The sequence below is a fragment of the Branchiostoma floridae genome, chromosome 13 (genome assembly GCF_000003815.2).
Source record: "Branchiostoma floridae strain S238N-H82 chromosome 13, Bfl_VNyyK, whole genome shotgun sequence".
NCBI lineage: Eukaryota > Metazoa > Chordata > Leptocardii > Amphioxiformes > Branchiostomatidae > Branchiostoma > Branchiostoma floridae.
The window spans coordinates 3,437,747-3,460,117 of record NC_049991.1 but is presented as its reverse complement, the minus strand read 5'-3'; the positions used below and the strand labels follow the sequence as shown (position 1 = coordinate 3,460,117).

General features: G+C 40.9%; 2 protein-coding genes across 2 annotated transcripts; one reads left to right on the top strand and one right to left on the bottom strand.

Annotated features, from left to right (window-relative positions):
* Positions 1 to 3,944: 3,944 nt before the first annotated feature.
* LOC118429339 lies at positions 3,945 to 13,218 on the bottom strand. Its single transcript, XM_035839819.1, has 7 exons — positions 13,085 to 13,218; positions 7,920 to 8,120; positions 7,274 to 7,360; positions 6,369 to 6,623; positions 5,697 to 5,861; positions 4,388 to 4,559; positions 3,945 to 3,964 (listed from the first exon to the last, which is right to left on the bottom strand). Exons 2-7 carry the CDS (start codon positions 8,109 to 8,111, stop codon positions 3,945 to 3,947), a joined length of 891 nt encoding a protein of 296 aa, XP_035695712.1. The 5' UTR covers positions 8,112 to 8,120; positions 13,085 to 13,218.
* Positions 13,219 to 19,078: 5,860 nt separating this feature from the next.
* On the top strand, positions 19,079 to 22,189 carry LOC118429290. The gene is made up of 4 exons (XM_035839771.1): positions 19,079 to 19,188; positions 19,418 to 19,560; positions 20,791 to 20,826; positions 21,283 to 22,189. Exons 1-4 carry the CDS (start codon positions 19,119 to 19,121, stop codon positions 21,418 to 21,420), a joined length of 387 nt encoding a protein of 128 aa, XP_035695664.1. The 5' UTR covers positions 19,079 to 19,118; the 3' UTR covers positions 21,421 to 22,189.
* Positions 22,190 to 22,371: the final 182 nt, after the last annotated feature.

The window sequence follows — 22,371 nt, the reverse complement described above, 5'->3', positions numbered from 1 at the left end:
CTTCCCAACGACAGTTTAAAGAAACCTGAACGTCTCTATTTCAGAATGCCTGTGTTTTTTTAAATAGAAGGCCATGTTGATTTGATTGACATCCACGCATCCATTAATTTTCGTCCGTAGGCTTTTTAAATCGTTTCGACCATCCTGTAAATCGTACAAAGCAGCTTTGCAAAATCAACACAAGATATTGAAAAAGGGGATATAAATGCCAAAGTCAATTCCAAAGTCAAAGAAGAAGATCTGAAAGAAAAATGAAGAAAAAATCTATTCTTGAAATAGTTGAACTGTAATTTCTAACACCAAAATTGGACTCATCCAAATTCAACTATTTCAAGAAGACTTCTACCAACACAGATAAACTTTCAAGTTAAAAAAATCTATTGTTCGGTATATCATTTGTTTAACCTCCCTAAACACTTATATTTAATCATGAAGGTAAATTGTAAACTTTTACGTACGCTTGCATCAGTTTTGGGATCCCGAATTCACATGGCCTAAACTGTGATTTTGCAAAGCTGCCGTTGTTTGTGTTCTTGTAACTATTGATGAGTACCGCTATTCTTCTGATATGTTCGTAAATGCAGGGATACTTAAAATTATATAAATTTTAGATATGTCATGTGGCGACGTCGACTGGTTGGCAAAGGTAATGAATTCATAGAATCATAAGTTAAGGCATTAATCTGTGATATTGTGAGTTTGTTGGATGATCAGAATGAGTGAAGGGCGTGTAACTATATATGGGGTCAAATAGGAGGAGTTTGTTGTACCAATTACCTCCTTTTGATGTTGTATTTGTATCTTCTGAAACAAGTGAATAGAAGCTTCGTATTGTATTTTTTTGTTTATTCCTGCATCAATTCTTTAGTGCTTTTACATAGCACACCAAAACACATGTGTAGTCCTGTAGATAGCATGACAGAATATGGCCCGGTTCAACATTGTAGCGTTTCAAAAGCTACCAACCATTATCAAGCCCTTAACAGTTAGTGATAAGGGCAGTTAGTGACAGCTGTCTTTGAATAGAAACTGTAGGACCTAGGAATTCGGATTTCGCGACAGTACCACGGCAGATATGTCAGGTATAGTCCACAAGATTGACAGGCATAGACTTTAAAAGTAACGATGTATGCATACGGCAGCCATACTTGTTCGTGCAAAATCGATCCCAGCGCCCTTCGTGTTAAGCAAAGTTCAGTCATGTGATCATCACGCGAATGCGTGGACCTTGTCATAGCGTCCCTCCCAGGAACAAACACACCACTTCAGTGTGACTCTCGTGATGTTTCTCGTGAGAATACCTGTTCGTTCGACTTGACTTGACTTGACGACCTTTCCACCATGTTCCAGTCACTCGATTGATAAAGAGTCTCTTGATTCAGCTCCAGACAGAGGTTTATGCCAATAGTATACACGTTGCACAATTGTGTCATAGGGAAAGGCACTTACACGACATTCTTCTTCACTTCACCCAGGTGTAAAATGGGTACCTGACTTCGGTCGGGGATATAAAAGACCACTTTTACCTTATGTCTGTACTTTGTATGCGGCACTGTTGAAATAAGTTACTACCTAACTTGACTGCAGTGCCGCATGCCCTCGTCTGTTCCAAAGCAAATATTAAAACTTGATCATGAAGGCTGAGACACAATAGCCCTACAGCTGCCACACGTCGACACGATCGCAGAAAAAAGGAAAGGCGTACTTATTATAACAGCACTTACCCCGTTGGGTTAAGGCGGCTTGAACACGTAGAAAGTCTGACACTTATTTTTCGGCTGTTGGTTGTCCCGTCTGATAGCAAGATTCTGCTAGTAATCCCTGTTACAGAGGCTCAGCAGTAATGAAAGAAGAAGATACTATACATAATAAAACACATGGATGGTAAGATACACACAATAAAACAATTATTCAACCAACATGTCAACGCCAGAAAATTTTGTTAACAAACTATCAAAAAAGGAAATATTACAACAGTTCTCAAAAGTAACTTTGCATTGATTGACACTCAATACCTCTCACATATACATGTATGTACATTTCTACATGGCTCCGTCTAATGACGACATAGCTGCCCAACCGGCAGACAATTTAGATTCTTGTTCACATTGTACTGCAGATATAGGTGTCGCTGCTTACAGATGCAGTCCCAAACCTTAAGTTGTTAAAGAAATACTGTACATGTCTATTTTGCACAAGGCAGTCCAATACACAAAATCTTTCACAAAACGGTTGACACGACAAGAGCATATTATATTTTTGTTGATTATTCCTCAGATATTACACAATTCAATATTTCACTTCAGTTTATCTTCCTTTAGTTTGACTGAACTGCACGTTCCACAGATGGGTACTCCTGATTGGTTAATGTGGCCTTCTGACCCACCAATCCCGTAGCACCATTGCTATTCAAATCCCCCGTCTCCAACGGCAGCTGAACAGACTCTATCGGGCCAATCACTGCATCGCTAACGGCCGGGTAGCTAGGATTGTTTTCAAGCTCGCAGTTCTGGCGAGCTTTGACGTTTTGTGTTGTTGCTGCCGGGTTTTCGTGGGTGGCTATGGGTTGTGGATCTTGGCATGTTCTTTGGGAGTTTGCGACGGCAGCCTCGACTTCTGGATACGCAGGGTTGGCAAGGAGGTCGGTGGACGGTGGGAACTGGAGGTCATTTGGTGTGGTCACGGTTGCGTGAATGTCGACTGTAATTGATTCACTCACTTGCTCTTGAGGCTGACTGACCAGTTGAGGATAGGACGGTTCTATGGTATGGTCCGAAACTGGCTGTACCGGAACACTTGTTGGCTGTCGTTCTTGTGGTGGTGTAGGTACCGTGTTCGGCATGGGTTGTACCGGAACACTTGTTGGCTTTCCTTCTTGTGGTGGTGTAGGTACCGTGTTTGACACTGGCTGTAACGGAACGCTTGTTGGTTGTCGTTGTTGCGGTGGTGTAGGTACCGGATTGGACGCTGGCTGTACCGGAACACTTGTTGGCTGTCGTTCTTGTGCTGGTGTAGGTACCGTGTTTGACACTGGCTGTAACGGAACGCTTGTTGGTTGTCGTTGTTGCGGTGGTGTAGGTACCGTGTTTGACACTGGCTGTAACGGAACGCTTGTTGGTTGTCGTTGTTGTGCTGGTGTAGGTACCGTGTTCGGCATGGGTTGTACCGGAACACTTGTTGGCTGTCGTTCTTGCGGCTGTGTAGCTACCGTGCTTGACACTGACTGTACCGGCACGCTTGTCTGTTCTTGGACCTGTGTTGTTGTGGGCATCGTGTTGCTCCGCTGAACTTTCCTGAGACATTCCTCCGCGTCCGAGTGCAGCCTTTCGGCGGTGTCTGGAACACCAGGGTCCGACCCAGACTCCTGCTTGGAGAGCTTCAGAGTTTGCACTCGCAGCTGCACACCCTGAGATAAATGTATGAAATTCAATTCCTCAATACCCAATGCCAATGATAATTCAATGAATATATGGCTCTCTACTATCTCTTTAAAAAGTTATGTAACAAACAATACTGAGCGAACACTTGCCAGATGGCACAAATGGGCTTGATTTAGGCTAATAACAGTATCTAGGTCCGAATGAAGATCAAGTGCATATTCTCAGTGAAACAACATTTCAGGTTTGTCAAGTACCTTGTGTACCCTATAGATGGAACTAGTGCTAAGTAGCGAAACAACTTCTATCTTGTGGCGAAACGCCTGTAGCGAACTGACAATCTAACGAAACGACCGGTTACCCAATGTCTCTGTTCATTTTTGTCTGATGTTAGAAAAATTTCTTTCAGTCAGTAAGACATTAATCATGATATCTGTATGAAATTATTTAAAGCATCAATAAACCAACGTACCAAATCAACTGTTTGTGAGCGGGTCCTCTGCCAATCTGTAACTAAAAGACAACATAATATGATTGCAAGCTGAAGACAATATCAACACAATGACGTCAAAGCCTGTACACCACAACTTTTTTTATACAAACATTTAAACAATAATACAATATGACAAAGAGGTGGCGCACTCAAGTACAAGACTTATTTTGACGCTACCCCTTACATAAAAAAGCATACATTTTTTTACGAAGAGAAATCAAGTACGAATGAAAAGCAAATGAAAATCACGTCAGACAGAAAATAATGCATTGTGCATAGTATGACAAGAAAAGATAAACGCAAGTCCAGTTTTCCAGCCAATGATGAAATAATTGGACAAATTACAAAAAATGCCAGGGCAACTGTGTTTTAAAAACGCTTAGTTACAGTGATGAAGTTTTGGGTTGTTAACAGAATATTGGAGTAAACAACAGATGAATATAAAGGACTACCATGGAGGAAAAGGGAAACTTTAGCGTTGTCCGATAGTGACACAACAGATAAAGACTTAAGATACCTTTCTTTCTTTTCGTTTCTTTTGCATGGTTGAAGGCATCGACGGCATCGTTCCTTCCCATCTGTCTGAGATGGTCTAGAAGACGGGTAGTGGGATATCTTGGGTCACGTCTTCCCAGAACCTCAAGTAGTTTCATCGTAGGACTGCCAGGTGTGGTGCATGCGTTCATTTTCTTAGGTGTAAAGAAGAAAACAAGGTTAGAGCTTATGTACTAGAAAAGCGCAACATATTTGACGAAAAATAGTGTCCGAATACTCAATCAGATCAAATACATTGCGTATGAAAAGAAAACATTAAAATGCCAATCAAAACATAATCTTCATTCATGAGAGAGAATTTGTGGAGTCGTGTAGCATAACTGCAGGGTATTTGTCATGCATGTCGTGACCTTGGAATTGCACTTTGGACGACTTTCCTCACTTCAGCCCGGCTCTGGTGTAACAAGAAATCTTTTAAGAAAAGCTGTGCATTGCCGCGTATTTTATGACTGAACTGCTGAGAGCGACACCTAGCGACTTCAGTAGGAAATGCAGCAAAAGGGGATATTGGAACTTTACCTCATTATCATAATTTATGTCACATGAATTATTGGCACATTAAACAGGTTTTGTAAAACTTTTTGACCCTTGAATGAATATGCATTATTTTTCATTACAAAATAAGTTCCCTCTGATGCAATTTGTGATATATCTTTATCTAAACATGGTGAGTTAAAGCGTAGATTTATTACGCTGGACCACATACAGTAACATGCGTCTAGAAGAGAGTTTTAATACTCGCCTGGAATGTACCATTGTCTAACTAAGCCATGAAACTCGGCCGCGATTAGCCGCGAGTGAGCGAGCGAGCGATTAGCCGCGAGCGAGCGTGGTCCAGTGGATTGGCTTGTCTCCCTAATGTTTGTGTACCCTTAGGGGTCAACTACATATGAGTATGGTCATTGTATCGAATGGTCATTACTAATTTTGAACTGTCACCTTCCAGCAAAAAGAAGGGCCTTTGGAAGGGGCTTTGGAAGGGCTGGGTTAACATTGCTTGAACCATTGATCCATCCAACCATCCAACCATGTAAATAGTGGGCATAAGGCATTGCCGCTGGCGCGGCAATGCAAAAAACGGGACTTTGGTTCGACGACGGTGGAGAGGGATGGGCTCAAAAGGTTATGAAAAGGTTATGCGAATATCTTCACAATCTGTCCTTTGTAGTAAATTGTACATGGCACTGTTGAAATATTAAGTTAATACCTTTAAGGGCAGTGAATCATTGTCCTTGTTAATCTGTCTTAAAGCAAAGAAAAAAAAAACTTACCGCTCTGAATCCTTCCTCTAAGGTTTCTTCAGCCTCTAGCCTTTCAGCCAGAGCCAGCCAGTCGTCCCGATCGCCCGATGTCCTCAGTACCGGCTCCTTGTCCAGTTTCTCTGCAATGGCGCTTTTCTGTTCCGGGGTCATATTGCCGATAACGTTCATATTTGTCTAAAAGAAAACAAGAATAAACCAAGCTTGTGATAAAAGTGAACAGGTATTTTCTTACATGCCATCTTATTATCGAACGATTGTAAGGAATATTGTACCAAATGTGTGAGTGAAGTAAAGTCCTTGACTATGGACAGTTTTACATGCATAGAAATGTGATGTCGCTTCGTGAAAATCTTTTTGTTTTGTTTATTTGTGTGAATTTGTGTTCGTGCCCAGACGTTGTTCCCTTTGGGAAAGGCACTTAACACGACCTTTCTAACTTCACCCAGTTGTAAAGATGGGTCCCTGACTTCGGTTGGTGAGGTAAAATACTACCTTTACCTTCTGTCTGTACCTTGTATGTGGCACTGTTAAAAAATACTAACTTGAGTGCAGTGTCTCCCATAAAGCAAATCGAAAAATCCCAGAAATTCCTATCGAATTCTGGAAATTCTTTCCAAACGGACGCACATTTTACTGTTACATGTACACTAGCCCCTGAGGCGTCATCAAAAAGGTACCAACCTCTTCCATAATGCTGGATGTTCCAACTCTCGCCACCGCCCCATCCTTGGTGATGACGATGCACGTTCTCATCAGCACATCCCCGATGTTGCCAGTGTTGCTAGCCAGCGTCCGAAGGTCCTGGAGATACTGGTCGGTAAATGCTGTCCGGTAGTCCTTCTCGGGAACGTGTGAGTTCTGTAGTCTGATGACGTTTCGGACGTTGTCATATTTGGTGAACTTGAGTGACAGGGTTCCGGGTTTTGACTGTCCCACCTGAAAAATACATAGAGATGTTGAAGAAAGTCTTCCTCGTTACACAACCTTCTTTAATTCTTCAGTGAAAGTTTTGACGAACGTCTGTCGCCTTCATCAGTATAAAATGAAACAAATACTATCGGTGCAATCCGAACTTAACATTAACTGTATAGCGACGTAATTGCCGAAAGAATTACAATCTATACGTGGTGTACCCGTCTAATTTACCAAAACTATTTAACTATGTAGCAACCAATAAATACAACACAACACGCAAGAAGAATATTGGTAATTTCAGTGATAACAGAAACACAGATAAGAACTGAATAAATGCATCAACGTTTAAAGGATTATGAATACAACGGCAAATGACTAACAACAAATAACTAATAGCAACTTAATACTAGCTGCCTTTATGTGACATGTAGCATAGAATCTATATAATTAGGAACTGAAAATCAGTTTTTCTTCTTTACTTTCGGAAAACTATGTTATTAAATGGAGAGGCTGAAAGAATATCTGTATTGTAGAATTGAAATTCGATAGGCGGTTCTGTGGTGTTATGTACACTATTATTTTTGGGACTTACTTAATTGGTTTATTCACTGGTACCCTGTGTCATGTGTAAAAAACTATCAATGACTTATTGTAAAAGCACATCAGCTTACCTGAAAGAACATATCACCTGCCTCATATGTGATGTCAGGAGAAACCAGGTGTACTAGTTGGTATTTGGGTGTAGAAACCGGGATTCCCTGAGCACAAAGGCAAAATCATATATGATATTAGCAGGGTTTTCTCTTTTGTTTGAAAGTTTGAAACCGGATCCTGCAGATCCAAAAGAGCCGCTATGGGCCCAGAACTACAACAAACCTAACCCAAGAGCTACCTATCACTCAAACATCACGACCATAGCGTGTCCAGATATCGAATCCGGACGTTCCGCTGCAGTACCGTAACAAGCCACTAGGGCCCAAAAATTTCACCATTTCAAGATTTCATCAAGACCTACCCACAAACTAACACTGCACCCAGGCCTTATAGAGTTATCTGAGCTAATCATCTACACGCACACACAAACACACTCACACATACTCACACTTGCGCTACCGAAAACCTTCTTGGCAAAGGAAACAAGTCTGTCCTTTGAAGCCATTTTCCTCTCACTGACTTCCTGTCACTCTAGATCTATAGCTACTGATAGTTGGACCCGGGCCAGCAAAAACAAACTTGCACATAAAGACAAACCAATAAACAAACAAAGAAACAAACAGGATCTCGAATGGATCCATATGGAACAAACAAAAGGCATACCTGGTTTTGTAGAGTTGTCAACAGCTGCAATGTTGGCTGGACAAAACGCTGTCTGAAGTTTTCGATGTTGTCGTTGTACTCTGTCTGCAGTATCTGCCTCAGACCCTTTTCTGTTTTCCTGTACTTTGCGCTGTTCTCCCCGAAACAAGCTTCTATCAGTATTTTCATCACGTCTGCCATCGTTGGGTCCATTGTCTGTTACTGTGGGAAAACCAGGCAAATATGATGAAGCCATGTAATCATACGTTTTTATTTGGAAAGAGGGCCCCCTCAGGGTAGTTTATGGGATGGGCCGTTTTTCTGTTGTATCGCAGGTGACCGGTACGTGGCCCCGTGGAACAGTTACACCCTGTAGCTCCCGGGCTATTTTGGGTCACGGTCGGGCCCCTGGATTTTTTAACACGTAGTTCAAATCAACCCAGGCCCGGCAACAACTAAATGCCGTCAACTCATCGTGAAACGACGAGACCGAGAGGTACCCCCGCGGTATATCCGGGACAAATTTGTGGCCTCAAATTCCAGCCAGGGCTACATCCCCTGGATTTAGAGATTACTTTGTCTTTGTTAACATATTAATATACATGTGCAACAGCTGTTCAATGCTTTATGAAGGATCACTGAATCTTTCTTGTAGATTTCGGGTAGCTCACTTCGTGGTGAATAACGGACTGTCCCTTGCTGATATTGGTCGATGTCAGGAAGTCGTTGTTTTCATTCACTTGCAGACATAACATCCGTTCTGAGCCCCGTAAGCCTTCTGATGATTTGTTACTCGTCAAAATGGCTTAAGGCGTAGCAGGTTGCAGACAGCCAGACACTATGTATGCAAATATTGTACGGGGAAACTTTGTATTACCGTTACGAGCTTCGGCCGTGCATGGATTTATAGGCTACCCGATTATGTAATCACGTATTACTACGTATGACCCACGGGCACTTTAAGGCCTGTGACAATTTTGGTCGAACATGAAATTCGAACCACTGCGTGACCTTAGGTAACCCCGCCGGGCCGGAGTGTTTTTAGAACGGTCCAATGTCAGTATCTAATGTTACATTGCGAAAACAGGAACTTACGATGTATGGGTTACACTAACTACTTTTTAAGACTTATTAATGTTGAGTGTTAAAGATATTGATCTAGTATTTATCAAATATCCACATAACTAGAAGCGGTTAACAAAAGGGCACCCCCGCGAGAGCTGCAAGTGGTACAGTCCGAACATGTGTTCCAACCTCCCGGGGTGTGGAGTGGCGGGAAAACAGCGAGGCGCTCATACTTCAAGGAAACAGCAAAATAATGCTATAAATCGATATTTCTAGCCCATAATGATTGTATGGCAGTTGACTGATGCCTTATAAGGCTAACTGCTTGCGAAATTTCGCATTGATACTACAGCGATTTAACAGATACAGACATAAAACATTCATATTTTACCATCGGTTAATGTTACGTACAGTCAAACATGTCTTTGGACGCAGTTCTTGTAGGGTAAGTAGTGTTTCGTCGGCCCCTGCCCACATCAGGGCACCAGTTTTATTACGAGTTTTGTGCAGATTTTGGTTCATTAAGCCTCAGACCTTCGGAAATCAAGCGGGTCTTCTTGCAATATCTTTTATTTCCGTGGCTGTATTGATATTTGTACGAAAAATACCCAAAAATTGTCAAAAAAATCTGTTTTTGCCCCAAAATGAAGCCTTACCTAGGTATAGCGGCAAGATCCCCAGGCATATTAGATATCACAGAGATATAATCTATTACTCCAGAAAATATGACTTAGTTAGACAATCATTTCATAGTGGGCACAGACCCATTTTAATAGCATCCCTATTTTTTACCAAAAAATGGTTTTCTAAACCCAAAACAGTGAGGATCCACAATTTTCTTGTCATCATATTTTGAATATGGGTGAATTACGTTAACTGGCCAAAAATTGTTGAAAACAGATGGTTACATTAAAAGTTATGGCCATATAACTGCTCGACTGAGAATCTACAGGTGTCACAGGCCTTAAACTGCCTGTGCCGTTTCAAAACCATATCCAGTTGCTTGAGTAACCATTTTTGGCGTATCTTATTACCTGGATGTCTAACCTACATCGACGTACGTATTACTAACATTTTGGATACCGGTAACAGATGTATTCTATAAATGATATTTTTGGCAGTAATAGAAATTCTATTACTGCCGAAAATATAAATTCGAGCCCGCAAACTAGTTGGCCTATCGATTTTCGTGCTGCACTGCCACAGCGGATTTGCGACGTTACGTCATAGCCTTCTAACATTGTGCTTGGATCAATTACAAGAACAGTGTGCCGTGGCATATAATGTAGAATCATATAGCAGATCATGTGATTTTCTCCTTTGTCACGGCACATAAAGTCACATCGCTTCCTAGTCTGCCCCACATACAAGGACATCAAAACAGGTGCGGTATTTCTGGGGTCAGTCAGCGCAAAGACATTTCCTGTTGGAGGGGCGCATCAGGCAGACACTGTTACGGTGCACACACAACAGGTGCACAAACTGGAGTTAGGAGTGGCGGATAAACACGCTAAGGCCACAGCAAGTAAATTTTATGGATGACATCCTCTGCAGACTGCAAAAATAGTGCGATAGGGCGAAAAAAAACAAAATGGGCGGAAAAAAACAAGATGGCTACATTTTCAAAAATAGGCTGTTGTAAAAATGGTACCAGAGCGGACAAGGCATTCATTCCTGTATTTAAGACATGTTCTGGTGTGGTAAAAGTGATACTAGTGTGGTAGACTGGCATCACCAACAAAGTTGGTAACCACACTCATAGCTTCCATATTGGTGTCACCTTTACAACTATCCAATAGGTTTCATTTCTACAACTACAGTCCTGGGTACCTCGCAAGTGTCACTTCTACAAGTACAATTACTAGGCTACAACACAATATATTTGCTCATTTTGGTACTTTATCGCCATGTTGACCATCCCTGCAGAAGAAAAAAAATCATTGTTTTTTTTTCTGAAATCAGGCGAAAATTAATGCGCGCGCTGATGTCATCCATAAGATTTACTTGGTGTGGCCTAATGATAACTGACAACATATACGCCCTGGTAAACTCCCAATAAAGATAGAATATACACGAAAATCTGACGATTATAAAGCACATGTCCACCGGTATATCTTATCATTTACTAGTGATATGCAAACGTTGTAGAATGTGAAATGTTACAAATTTGAAATTTGTCCAATTCCTACATTTTCTTCTTTGTTTCCTCTATGGAACATCAAATTACTATAGTAGAATAGTGACGATTGAACCAAGACGTTTGGAAAGACCCCACCTTTGTGTTATTTTGTTGTTGTTTCTTTTATAAAAATGTCCTGTGTTACATGAATTTCGATTCTGTTCTGGCTGGAGTCCCCTTACATTACGATTAAATGACATGTAACGAACAATAATTGCCTTGTCCATTGTAGACCTAGATCTTTAACTATTGTAACATTGTTCTCTTTGGCAAGTACGACGCGTGTTTCCTGCTTACAACATGGGCTTTGAAAGCTAGTACAAACACAAACATGCCACTTCCGTGGTCAAAACACCGTGGATACAGAATGTTAGAGTAGCCAGCCACATAGTGTGGGCTTTATGTACATGTATAATAGCTTTGTTTGACACAAGTCACAACATTGATCAACGTTGATAACAATGCATGAATAACGTGTAACTAGCGAGAAACATGTCTGTCGAGCTGACCATATTTTTTCTTGGTGGAATAAAAAAAATTTAATACCAAGATATCAGCTGTTCTTGGAGCTATTCTGAGATAAGCGTGCATTCACGTACATACACAAAACAAATCTGTTACAACAGAATTTTACAAGCGTAAAACGCACCATAATTCCTTACCTTAAAAACCGTTGACAAAACTAACCACTCTCACAGTCCAGATTTCCCTCTTGAATAATACTCTTTCAATGGGGCTCAGTGAAGTGTAACGAAAACCACGTCGGTTATTTTGAACTTTACCGAAAAGAGGAAGTAGAGAAAGTGGAAATAATGACATCATAGTATTACGTAACCGGATACTACACCATTAACGCCAACAGGATAGGGTGTGCTCGATTCGGTAAAGATCTCGCTTTTTTTCCGTGAAGAACCGCAACATTACAACTTAAAACGCCCTCCTTTGTAATACAACAAGTACAGGTTAGGCTAGGTTATGAACCTATTTACTCAATCTATTGTTCCAAATAATTAGGGCGGGCCAAAACAAAAAAACTGTACGCCAAAACAAAGACTTGGATCCCTTTATTGATAGCGGATAACGAAAATGATAGACAGTTGTACCAACTTGAACTTATTATTCTGACGTAATCTTTGAACCGTTGTTGAGAGAAATATAGTTACGGTCGCCAACCCCCCTCCCCCTTTGGATGGTAAAAAAAATAGCACAACAGTTGCTGTGTCAAAAACCTCCTTGCAAGATCTGATTTTAAGAGTACAGCTGACATACCTGAAGTCGCCAACTGTCACCGAGCGATAGCGGGCCCGTGACTTGTACAAGCCTCCCCAATGGTGAACCCTGTCCCCGACAGTCTGTCAACAGTTCTACGAACGAAACCTAGCCGCCCTTTCTCAGACGGCACGTACGGTTGATAGTGAAACCTCTACCCTCTGTGAGTCAGCGCACGGCAATGAGGGGGCGTCCAACGTTCGAAAGTCCCACAGAAACCATTCAGTAGAAAACAATACAGGTTCAAGTGACACGTAACGGGACAAATTAGTGTTGATAGGGAGAGGGGGTGGAGAATGCACCCACAATATGCTTATGGTCCATGTGTAGCCGATAATTAACGTACAGTCCGTGTACACTTATAAAATTCGTGAACAATAAAGAAATTTGGAGCTGTGCCGGATCTTTTGACAATCGAGTAAACTGATTTTTCCCCACTTAAATGAAATATAATTAAAGGACAATTATGGTATTTGAATGTTTATTTTACCCTGAAAATAAATGTCTTTGTAACGTATAAAGAAAAGAAAATTATCACCCTAGTTACACCCCCATAAAAATCCATCTTTGGACGGCCCAATCCCCAAAACAGTTCACTGATGCCTATCGATATTTGTTTAGCGACTTCACTCAGGTGAAGAGAGAACAGGAACACTTAACATCATGAGCTCACCTGGGCAGGTAAATCAGGGTCTCCTGGCAGCCCTACGCGTCTTAAGAGAGGCCCTTAAGGAGGAGAAACTGGTTCTGTTCCTTGGAGAAAAGATTTCGGCTCTTCCACAGCCAGCAACACTCGGTGACTGGTGGACCAGAATTCAGGTATGTAAAATTTGAGATTTTCTTGTAAGACGATAAAAAAATAGACTTAGTAGGTGGAATAAAACTTACAGCATTGTCAAATCTTTGACAAAAGTCAATACATTTTGTACTGCATGATTTACCTCGGTAGCTATCTTCATAGCACGATAGATCACGTCCCAAAGTTCAAGACTGTATTTTGTTACTTCCGGGTTCAAATTTGACACGCTTTCATGGGGCGGTACAGCAACGCCGACTTGCGTTTAGAAATATATGTGCACTTGCATAGCTACTATTGGAATTCTATAAAAGAACTCCAAATTGTAACATGCGTAGCAAGCATTTTTTTCAATAATTCAATCCCATGTATGTATCCGTACTTGATAATAGATCTAATAGGCAGGTGGTAAATAAAGTGGTCACGGCAAACTTTCAAAAGTTATCTTTAACAAAGAAAAGCACTTTTTACCTCCACGAAAAACTGAGATATCGTTTCTACTGTGTGCGTGTCTGGCGAAATATCTAGAACCGCTAGGTGTATTACGATGATATTTGACACGTAGATAGCAATAGGTATCGTTGATCCGGCGTTTGATTATTTGCTTCCTTACGGGGGACATTGGTACTGCAGTAAGGCGTTCATTTTTGTATCCTTTGCCCCAGACACACAGTGGTGTTCTTGAACTAGTTTAACTGTAGTATCCAACACAAACATTGGACTTACCCAAATGTTCGACTGAACAGCACCAGTCTTTGTCAATCCACTGCTGCCGTGACGACACGTTATGCAGATAGAACACGTGACTCAGTGAGCAGTGGATCATAGGTTGTAGGAATTCTATTACGCCCGCCGTCTCTATTCAGATATGGTTGTAAAGATTTGGTGTAGATGGCTCCTTTAGCTTATACAGTGGTCTTGTTTGAACTATCCATATTCATATAGGATGAATCCGGAATAAGCACGGAAAAGTTGAAGAAACTAGAAGAAGACTACTTACAGCGACTTGGGGACCGGCCGTCCCTGTCTCACGCCGCGCTGAGAACCCTGGGAAGGTTTCCCATCATCCTCACCACCAACATGGACTGTCTGGTGGAGCGGCTGGTCTGGGCACCGCAGGGCATTGTGGGGGAATCTCTCAGGCTTGACCAGGTATACTAGCATTTGATATATGTGCTTGTTAAGTAGAGTGAATTCATTCCTCAAATTACCACAACCTAGCATTTCATACTTGTTCGACTTAAAAGATGCCAAACATAAGAACAAGCCTGGGGCAACAATTTTGGACCCAGGCCAAACCAGTTTTCCCATCCTACAAGTATCCAGTTGCAAGTAGAGTGAATTCATTCCTCAAATTACCACAAGCTAGCATTTCATACTTGTTTGACTGAAAAGATGACAAACAACAGGAACAAGCCTACGGCAACAACTTTGGACCCAGGCCAAACCAGCGTTCCCATCCTACAAGTCTCCAGTTGCACCATTTTCCGTCTCCAGGACCAACCTTAGTAGGCGCAGCGAACACAAACTTGTGTACACACCAAGACAGACAAACAAACAAACAAACAAACAAACAAACAAACAAACAGAAAAATACGAAACAATGGTTAGTACCAACAGTAAAACGCTTTATCTGGCTGGACGGGGTCACTCCACGAGCAAACCTTATCTTTAAAAGCTTTTATACCCTATGGTGTGCGCTTGCACGGCCCTTTCAGATAAATATCTGAGTCGTTTTTGCTTCTATCCATAGTTGAACCTTCTGGCTTCAACATGGCCGACTTTACATCATGACGTCATCGTCAAGTGTTTCGGGGATTCGAGTCTTCACGCAAGGGCAACGGTATGTAGAGAAATATTGATGAAAGATTTCTAAAAAGAATTTTAAAATGGAAAGTCATATCATAGAAAACGTAGTACTCTGACTAATATTCTTGTACATACCTTATTCAAACGACATACTAAAGCATTCTTTGTCCATTTTGTATATTTATGAATTCTATGCTTCTTTTCTTTTGTATGAGCTTGTATTCTACACGTTTATGAGACAAAATCCATTGATTTGTGCCTAAGTTCTATCCTAGAAATTCGATTTTTAATTGGAGTGGTACCACTATTATTGATGGCGTCATCATGACGTAATATGGATTTACATAAATTCGCAAAGACGTTAAAATGTTTTTTTCGCAATCTGTTTTCCTTCTAAAGTTGGGCACCAGAAAGAGGGTGGAAGAACTGTGTACGTCTGACGGGGAGGAATCCAGATTCTTGGAAAAGCTGTTCAATGAGCGGTCCGTCCTGTTTCTGGGCTGCGACCCTGACCTGCCACTGTACAGCAGCGTCCTCCAGCGGTTTGCTGAGAATTCCAAGGCAGGGCACACTTTTACATCAATCACATGATATGTGTGGACAACAGTCGACATTGTCATTAGAAACACAAATCATAACTTATAATTCAAACACTAAAATCTTCGTATTTAGCCACATAAAAACAATCATTTACACCTACTAGTATGCTGTAAAATGTCAACTAGGCTATGTTAATTTGATTATATGGATGACATCCTCTGGGAACCCCAAAACTGATGCAAGCATGTAACATGTAAAATAGAAATGTTTGGCAAAATTTGCTTCATTATGAAATCTATTTAGCGGTCAGGAAGATAAAACGAATGACTAAATCCACAGAGTTTGATATAAAGAACAATACTTTTACTTTAGAATTGGCTTTAGCATTATGGAATATAGTATCCATTTACCATAGACAATTTTTGCAACCTACATCATATATTCATTTATTTCGCAGCACCTTTGTACGACTTACTGTATTTTGTTATTGTTGGAAACGGATGAAAATAAATCTAATAACTTCCCGTGAAAACAGCTGATATTCTTGGTGTATTTTTTTCTCGCAGACAAGACATTTTGTAGTTGTGCCAGCGAAGCAGCGCGGTATAGAGGAGAGAGGAAGCCTGTCCCTCCTGAATGTTGACCTGGACCTTCCGTCTCTGGCCCAACTTCTCAACCCGGGCGCCAAACAGCTGGATTCACCCACTGAGAAGGTAGTTTGTCGTATGTGAATGATAGTGTTAGAAAGTTGTCCGTACATCTGTAACAGATGCTGAAGGTTGGTGCCCTTATCCATTTCTGTAGCCCTTGGGCCACACATTTGTGCAAGCAGCAGGGGGCTAGTCCGCTGGTAGTGAAGTGTGTTTAGCTGCCATACTCTTCCTTATTAGTGCTGAGTGCTAAGCAGAGAAACAGTACCACGAAAGCCATATGCTTCAAATAGCTTTATATAACGTTGAGTTGAAATAGATTTAGAATGGTTATCATCTCGCTTTTATTTTGTCTATATAGATTTTATGTACCAGTATTTTGCGTCGAATAGCAACTACTCCAGGCCCTTGTGACAGTCGTATTGGGGTCACCTGAGTTAGTGCCGAATGGCAGCTCGCTCCGATCCTGACTCTTGCGATTTAGCCCCACCTATTGAAAATCCTCACGGTTCAGCGTCTGGCTGCGAAGATAGAGTAATCGTTTGCCCACAAAATAGCAATTATAACAGTAACAAGTTTAAACATTCTAACATTCTACCACAGACTAAGCCAGAGACTTCCGAGTCAGACGAAAACGTCAAACCGTGCGGGGAGGTGTCTCAAGATTGTGACGTCATCCAACTACTCTGTCTTGGAACCGGCAAGGGCTTGACAGGTAACTGTACTTTATCTTTCAATTGAACAATTACAGTTTTATTTTTGAAATAGTATAAACATTAAAGCTAGTATGTGTTACTCAGAAGTTACTATGATGGACAAATGCCGTATTGAAAGCAAGGTACCCATGTGGTTAGTGCAGCTTCCTTCTCATGTTGTGCCCTTAGAAATGCTCAGATAGATTCGGATACATGTAAGTCCCTTGTTTAATGTAAGCTACACGGTATCCCTTCCCTTAAAGATATGTTTGTCAAAAAGAGTCAAGCTTAAAGCCTTGTATATTTCTTCACTTGTAGAAATGTCATCAAACGTAGCTCATACTACAAGCAAAATGTGCCCCACAAAATTCAGGGAAAGGCGTTTCAGAGGTCAAGCTTTCAAAACTTTTCTGGGGAAGTATGTATGACTCCATATGCTTAAAATTCGGTCAGCATTAATATCATTTCGTCCTCATTCAAAATTTGCTGCCGCCGCCTCAGCAAACAAACAAGCTCTATATGAATTTAGATACAAGACAAAGGGTCCTGGAAAGTCATGATAGTGCTATGAGCTGCAGTAATAAGCAATACCGATAGAGGTCGCTCTTGTAATGTAATGTTGTCCTCCCCACAGCCGTAATGACGGGAGAACCCAGCTCCTCCATGGTGATCCTGCACAACTCCACACCTGTACTACTGGTGGACGCGGGGCTGGGCGTCACACAGTCTCTTCTGCACTCAATAAGTAAGGATTATTTTCACTACTTTCTCAATAGGATGATTGACCATTTGTATTCCTATATAATATTGAAAATGAAGAGATGTTGCTGTTTGCCTATGATTTAGTTATTCATCTTTTTAAAACACTGTATTCTCGTAGACGTGTCTAACCCATCATACATGTACTTTTGTTTTCTTGAAACTTTTTTTTAACATTCTCTTCTCATAGAGAATTTTTCCTAGCCAACTGTCAGTCAATTAGAAAATAGGCTTTACCTAAAGAAAACAATAGATAGGCGATTCTATGCTAGATCGAGCTGAGGTTTCCACTTTTCTGGGTTTGGCCTCCCATTAGCTGTCAACCAAACGGCACCACTCGGCATTTGTTTTCCCGATAAGGTCATGGCGTCTATTTGTTGCCGAGTACCGGGTTGATTTTAATTTCAGTTACGAAAATCCCGGGGCCCGGCCATGCCCGAAAATAGACCGGTAGCCATAGGACGTCCGGCGGGTAACACCTAGGGGTCACGCCCGAAAATGCATTAAAAACACAGCCCGCAAACTACCCGGCGGGGCCCCTTTGTCCAATTGTGACAGAAGCATTAGTTATTGATTTGCAACTCATAATCATCTCAAAATCAACGTTCTTCACCACAGACCCTGAGAAGTTCCCTGATGCGATGTTCATAACGCACAACCACAGTGACCACGCGGGGGAGCTGCCCCTGGTACTGGGAGGAGCCGCACAGAGACGCCTGCTGGCCGGCAAGCCGAAGCTCAAACTCTTCTGCGGACCCAAGGTTCAAGAGCCGCTCAAGGTCCATCGTTTGAGCGAGATGGCGAATCAGATACCACCCGTAAGTTTTAGTACAAGCAAACCCTCCCCTATTGAAACCGTTGGAAATAGTACCTTGTATTCTCCCTGTCCTTGGTGCTGAATGCCTTCCATTTAAAACTTATTTTGATAAAAGTGTTGGAAGATACGTATTACCGAGGAAACTTTGAATGATCATTTCAATAGTTTGTTTGGCGGGTGGCTTATGTGGTCCACTGTTTAGCGGCTCTGCCTCTGGAACTAGATAGAAACCCGGCGCGCACGCTACCGGAAAGGGTTGCAATCCATAGGACGGGACGTTAAGCCGTGGTCCACTGTTCACTGTAGCATGCTTTATCGTATAATGTGTGTCTTATTTCCTAAGATCGGTATCTATTGGAAAACAAATCCCTCTTGTGGAGTTTAGGGCTCATTTAAGCACTGTCCTTGGTGCTAAAAGCCTTCCACTGTAATATATTTTCCTTGCTTTTAATCAGAGTGTTGTAAAAATACAAACAGCAAGAACGCTACTAAGAGGAATGATTTTTGTGTATACTTTCCTGGAAGTATCTGCAACTATAAAATTACTGCATTCCTCGCATTGATGACGTCATTGCATCCTTCATGTTAATCATTAGGATGACATAGCTGATTGGCTGATTTGTGACCCCGAAGGTGACCCCATGTATCTTGATGTCGTCAAGAATTTCAAACTCCAGGCAGTTGAGAGTCAGCACGACTTACCATGCTACGGTATGGAAGACTTAACAATACAATACAATACAATGCAATACAATACAATACAATGCAATGCAATGCAATACAATACGTACGTCTAGACTAAAACATAATTGTCGACGTAAGCGCAATTAGTTAGCAAAAGTAATTAATAATGATAATTTCATAGTAATAATCTGATTCAGTATCCTTTTGTTGAGAATGTTTTAGTACAGACATTCTGACGCCTTTTGTACTCTTTCAGGATTTCTGCTTTACTATAAGGACGAACTGATCCTCGGCTTCTCGGCAGATTCCGGCTTCACGCCGAAGTTGTACGACAGAATTTTCGAGGCCCCGATTGTGGTGGTGGACGGTCGGACCCCGTCCTCAAAATGGCACGCGTCGGTGAGGTGTATTTGTCCTGATATTTTTTAATGACATGTCGATGTTTTCTTCTTCTGTCGTTAAGAGATAATGTTTCAAGATTTAGCAAGAGACAGGACAACTCTAAGCTTTACAAAGTAGAGCGCGTTTACTGTTTGAATCATCGTTTTGAGGAGATTTTGACAGCTTTTATAGCGCACACACAAATATGTTTGTATTGAGTACTGTGACTTTCTAATGTACTTAGGCCATGTTGATTTGATTATATGGATGACATCCGCGCTCGCACCAATTTTCGGCCGTTTCCAAAAAAAAAAAAAGTTTTTGACCACACAAAGCAGCTGTAAAGCAGCTGTAAAATGAGCACAAATATTCCATAGATTGAAAAAAAGGATCAGAAAACAAATAACTAAGCCATAGAATGCCAAAATAAAGTCAAAGAATAAGATGTGAAAGGAAAGAAAGAAAAAAAAAATCTATTGTTGGTTGGGAGAGGTACCAGTACAGAAAATTCAGGTATATGTTCATGATCAGGTCCAGAGGATCATTTCCAGATCCAGACCTGAACCTGGACCTGATTGTCTGTGGAAACTTGAGAATTGACAATACTCAAAATAATGGTAATTTGTCAATTTTGCTACAAGGGAATCTGTTTGGTGGATTATTGGACTCCCAATGGCATTTTAAAATCTTATCTCCATGTAATAAAGGCTAACTGTCTCTGTTCCTTTGACTGTAGAAACTTGGTACAATTGACAATAAACTCTACTTGACTTCTGTTGTCTCCTTGGCCCCCGGTAAGACCCCAAATGCCTGCCGGCATAGTGTGTCTATTTTGTAATTGGCGAAACCTGTTCCTCTGATTTTTTTCAGGTCTGTTCTTTTCGGATTGGTCCAAGAAAAAAAATGTTTTGCACCTGTATGATGTACTGTTCCCCACACCTAACTGTTGGTATACCATACTATGTGTGTTTAGTCCTATGTTTAACCTTCCTGGCCACTTTGATTTCATACTGAGGGCAACTTTTTTTTTGGCCAAACTTTTTTTTTATTCGCTCGCTCGCATCAATTTTGGAGTTCCCAGAGGATGTCATCCATATAATCAAATCAACATGGCCTTATTGAAATTAATGAGCCAAGTCGAGGCCAAACTTTGAACTAAAGAAACGTTTATTGCAATTTTTTTCAGAATAAACTTTAACACCTATCACACGTTTATACGTATTTGTATGTCGTTTTGTTTTCTTTCAGTTTGATGAGATTTCAGCCTACTTGAAAACCCGAGAGGTGAGTTTTATGGAATGTATTTTTTTTTAATCTATCCGTGCTTTCTTAATTCAATTGTTGAAGTTAATATCGAATTCGGTTGGAAACACGCCATGCCATTGCATGTATGTCATTACATATACGTGTTTAAAAAATCAAACTTTGCCAATAGTAAAGATAGTTGGGATTTATCCAAATTTTTACCCAGCTTTGACTACGGAATGGACCCGTCTACTGCAGTTCGTGGACGTGACATCGGAAACACGTGACTGCAGCAACACTGAACAGAGACGGGGGGCGACACAGGCTATCTGGCACCTTCGACCCTGTCAGTCACGTGTTTCCAACATCACGTAGCTACAGTAGACGGGTCCATTGCGCGAAGTTTTTTTTTTCATAATGTCTTTTACCAACACAGATGAACTTTCATGTAAATAACATGTATGCTATGTTAATTATATTTCCTCATATACGTAGAAGAAGCCCGGTGCCGTGTACGTGATAGGGTACGGCACCACAGCAGAGTATACAACAGAGGACAGCTCACTCAGGCCCTTACAGCGGGGACAGTACTACACACTGTGGTCGGGGCAAAAGGAGTGTTCCGAGAACTGACGAATAAAAAAGCCCCTAAGAATGAGTTCCCCATGTATGCCAATGGTTCTTAGTTCATACTACGTTATCTTAGTGTTGATTGTTCTTATTGGTTACCAAACGGCGCTGAAAAGCTGTATGTTTATTTTCTATACTGATCATAAATGTTAATAACGTCAACGTTCATATTTTCACCAAGTTCACAAATTAGACAAGATTTACTATCAGTACTTTATACATATTGTAATATTGTTCTTGACGCACCATTAGTAATTACAATACAACATTCTAGTGCAATGTGAATAAAGATTGAGAGCTCGTTCATAGTGTAAAATCATTATAAACAGATATCCAAAACGGGAAGTCAGTGTATGAAATGACGTCATAACTAAGGTGAAATACCCCTCGTACTCCCTGAAAATACTAATAAGTAGGAGAAAAGCCATTTAATTCTTAAAAGTAATCATCTAACGGTGACATAAGCCATGCGGTGAAGATAGTTATGCTTGATTCCAATTGTGCAATTCAGCAAGTTTTGATACATAATGTATTTTTTCAAGATATGTCAAACTACGATTAAGCTTGTTAATGTCGTACACAATTGTTGTTTCTTTATTCTTGAAAATATAGAGGAAATATAGCAAGCAATCCCTTATCAACATTATACTCGTTGCTTGATGATACATTCAGTCATTAACATTTTTCGTGAGATGTACTAGAAGTTTGAGCTTACCAATACTGCACGCAATTATCATCTATCCCGTGATTGAAATATTGAATAAAGGAAAATGTGACATTTTCGTGTTTAATGGTATCACTTCATCGCACAGAACTTCTTCACTAGCATTCATATGCGAAAAATTCGACAACTTCGAATTGTGTTATGTGTATGAACATCTACATGTAATACTTCCGTCAAATTATAAAAGTCTTTGTGAATTTATTGTTAATTCATTATTGTGAATTTCTCCC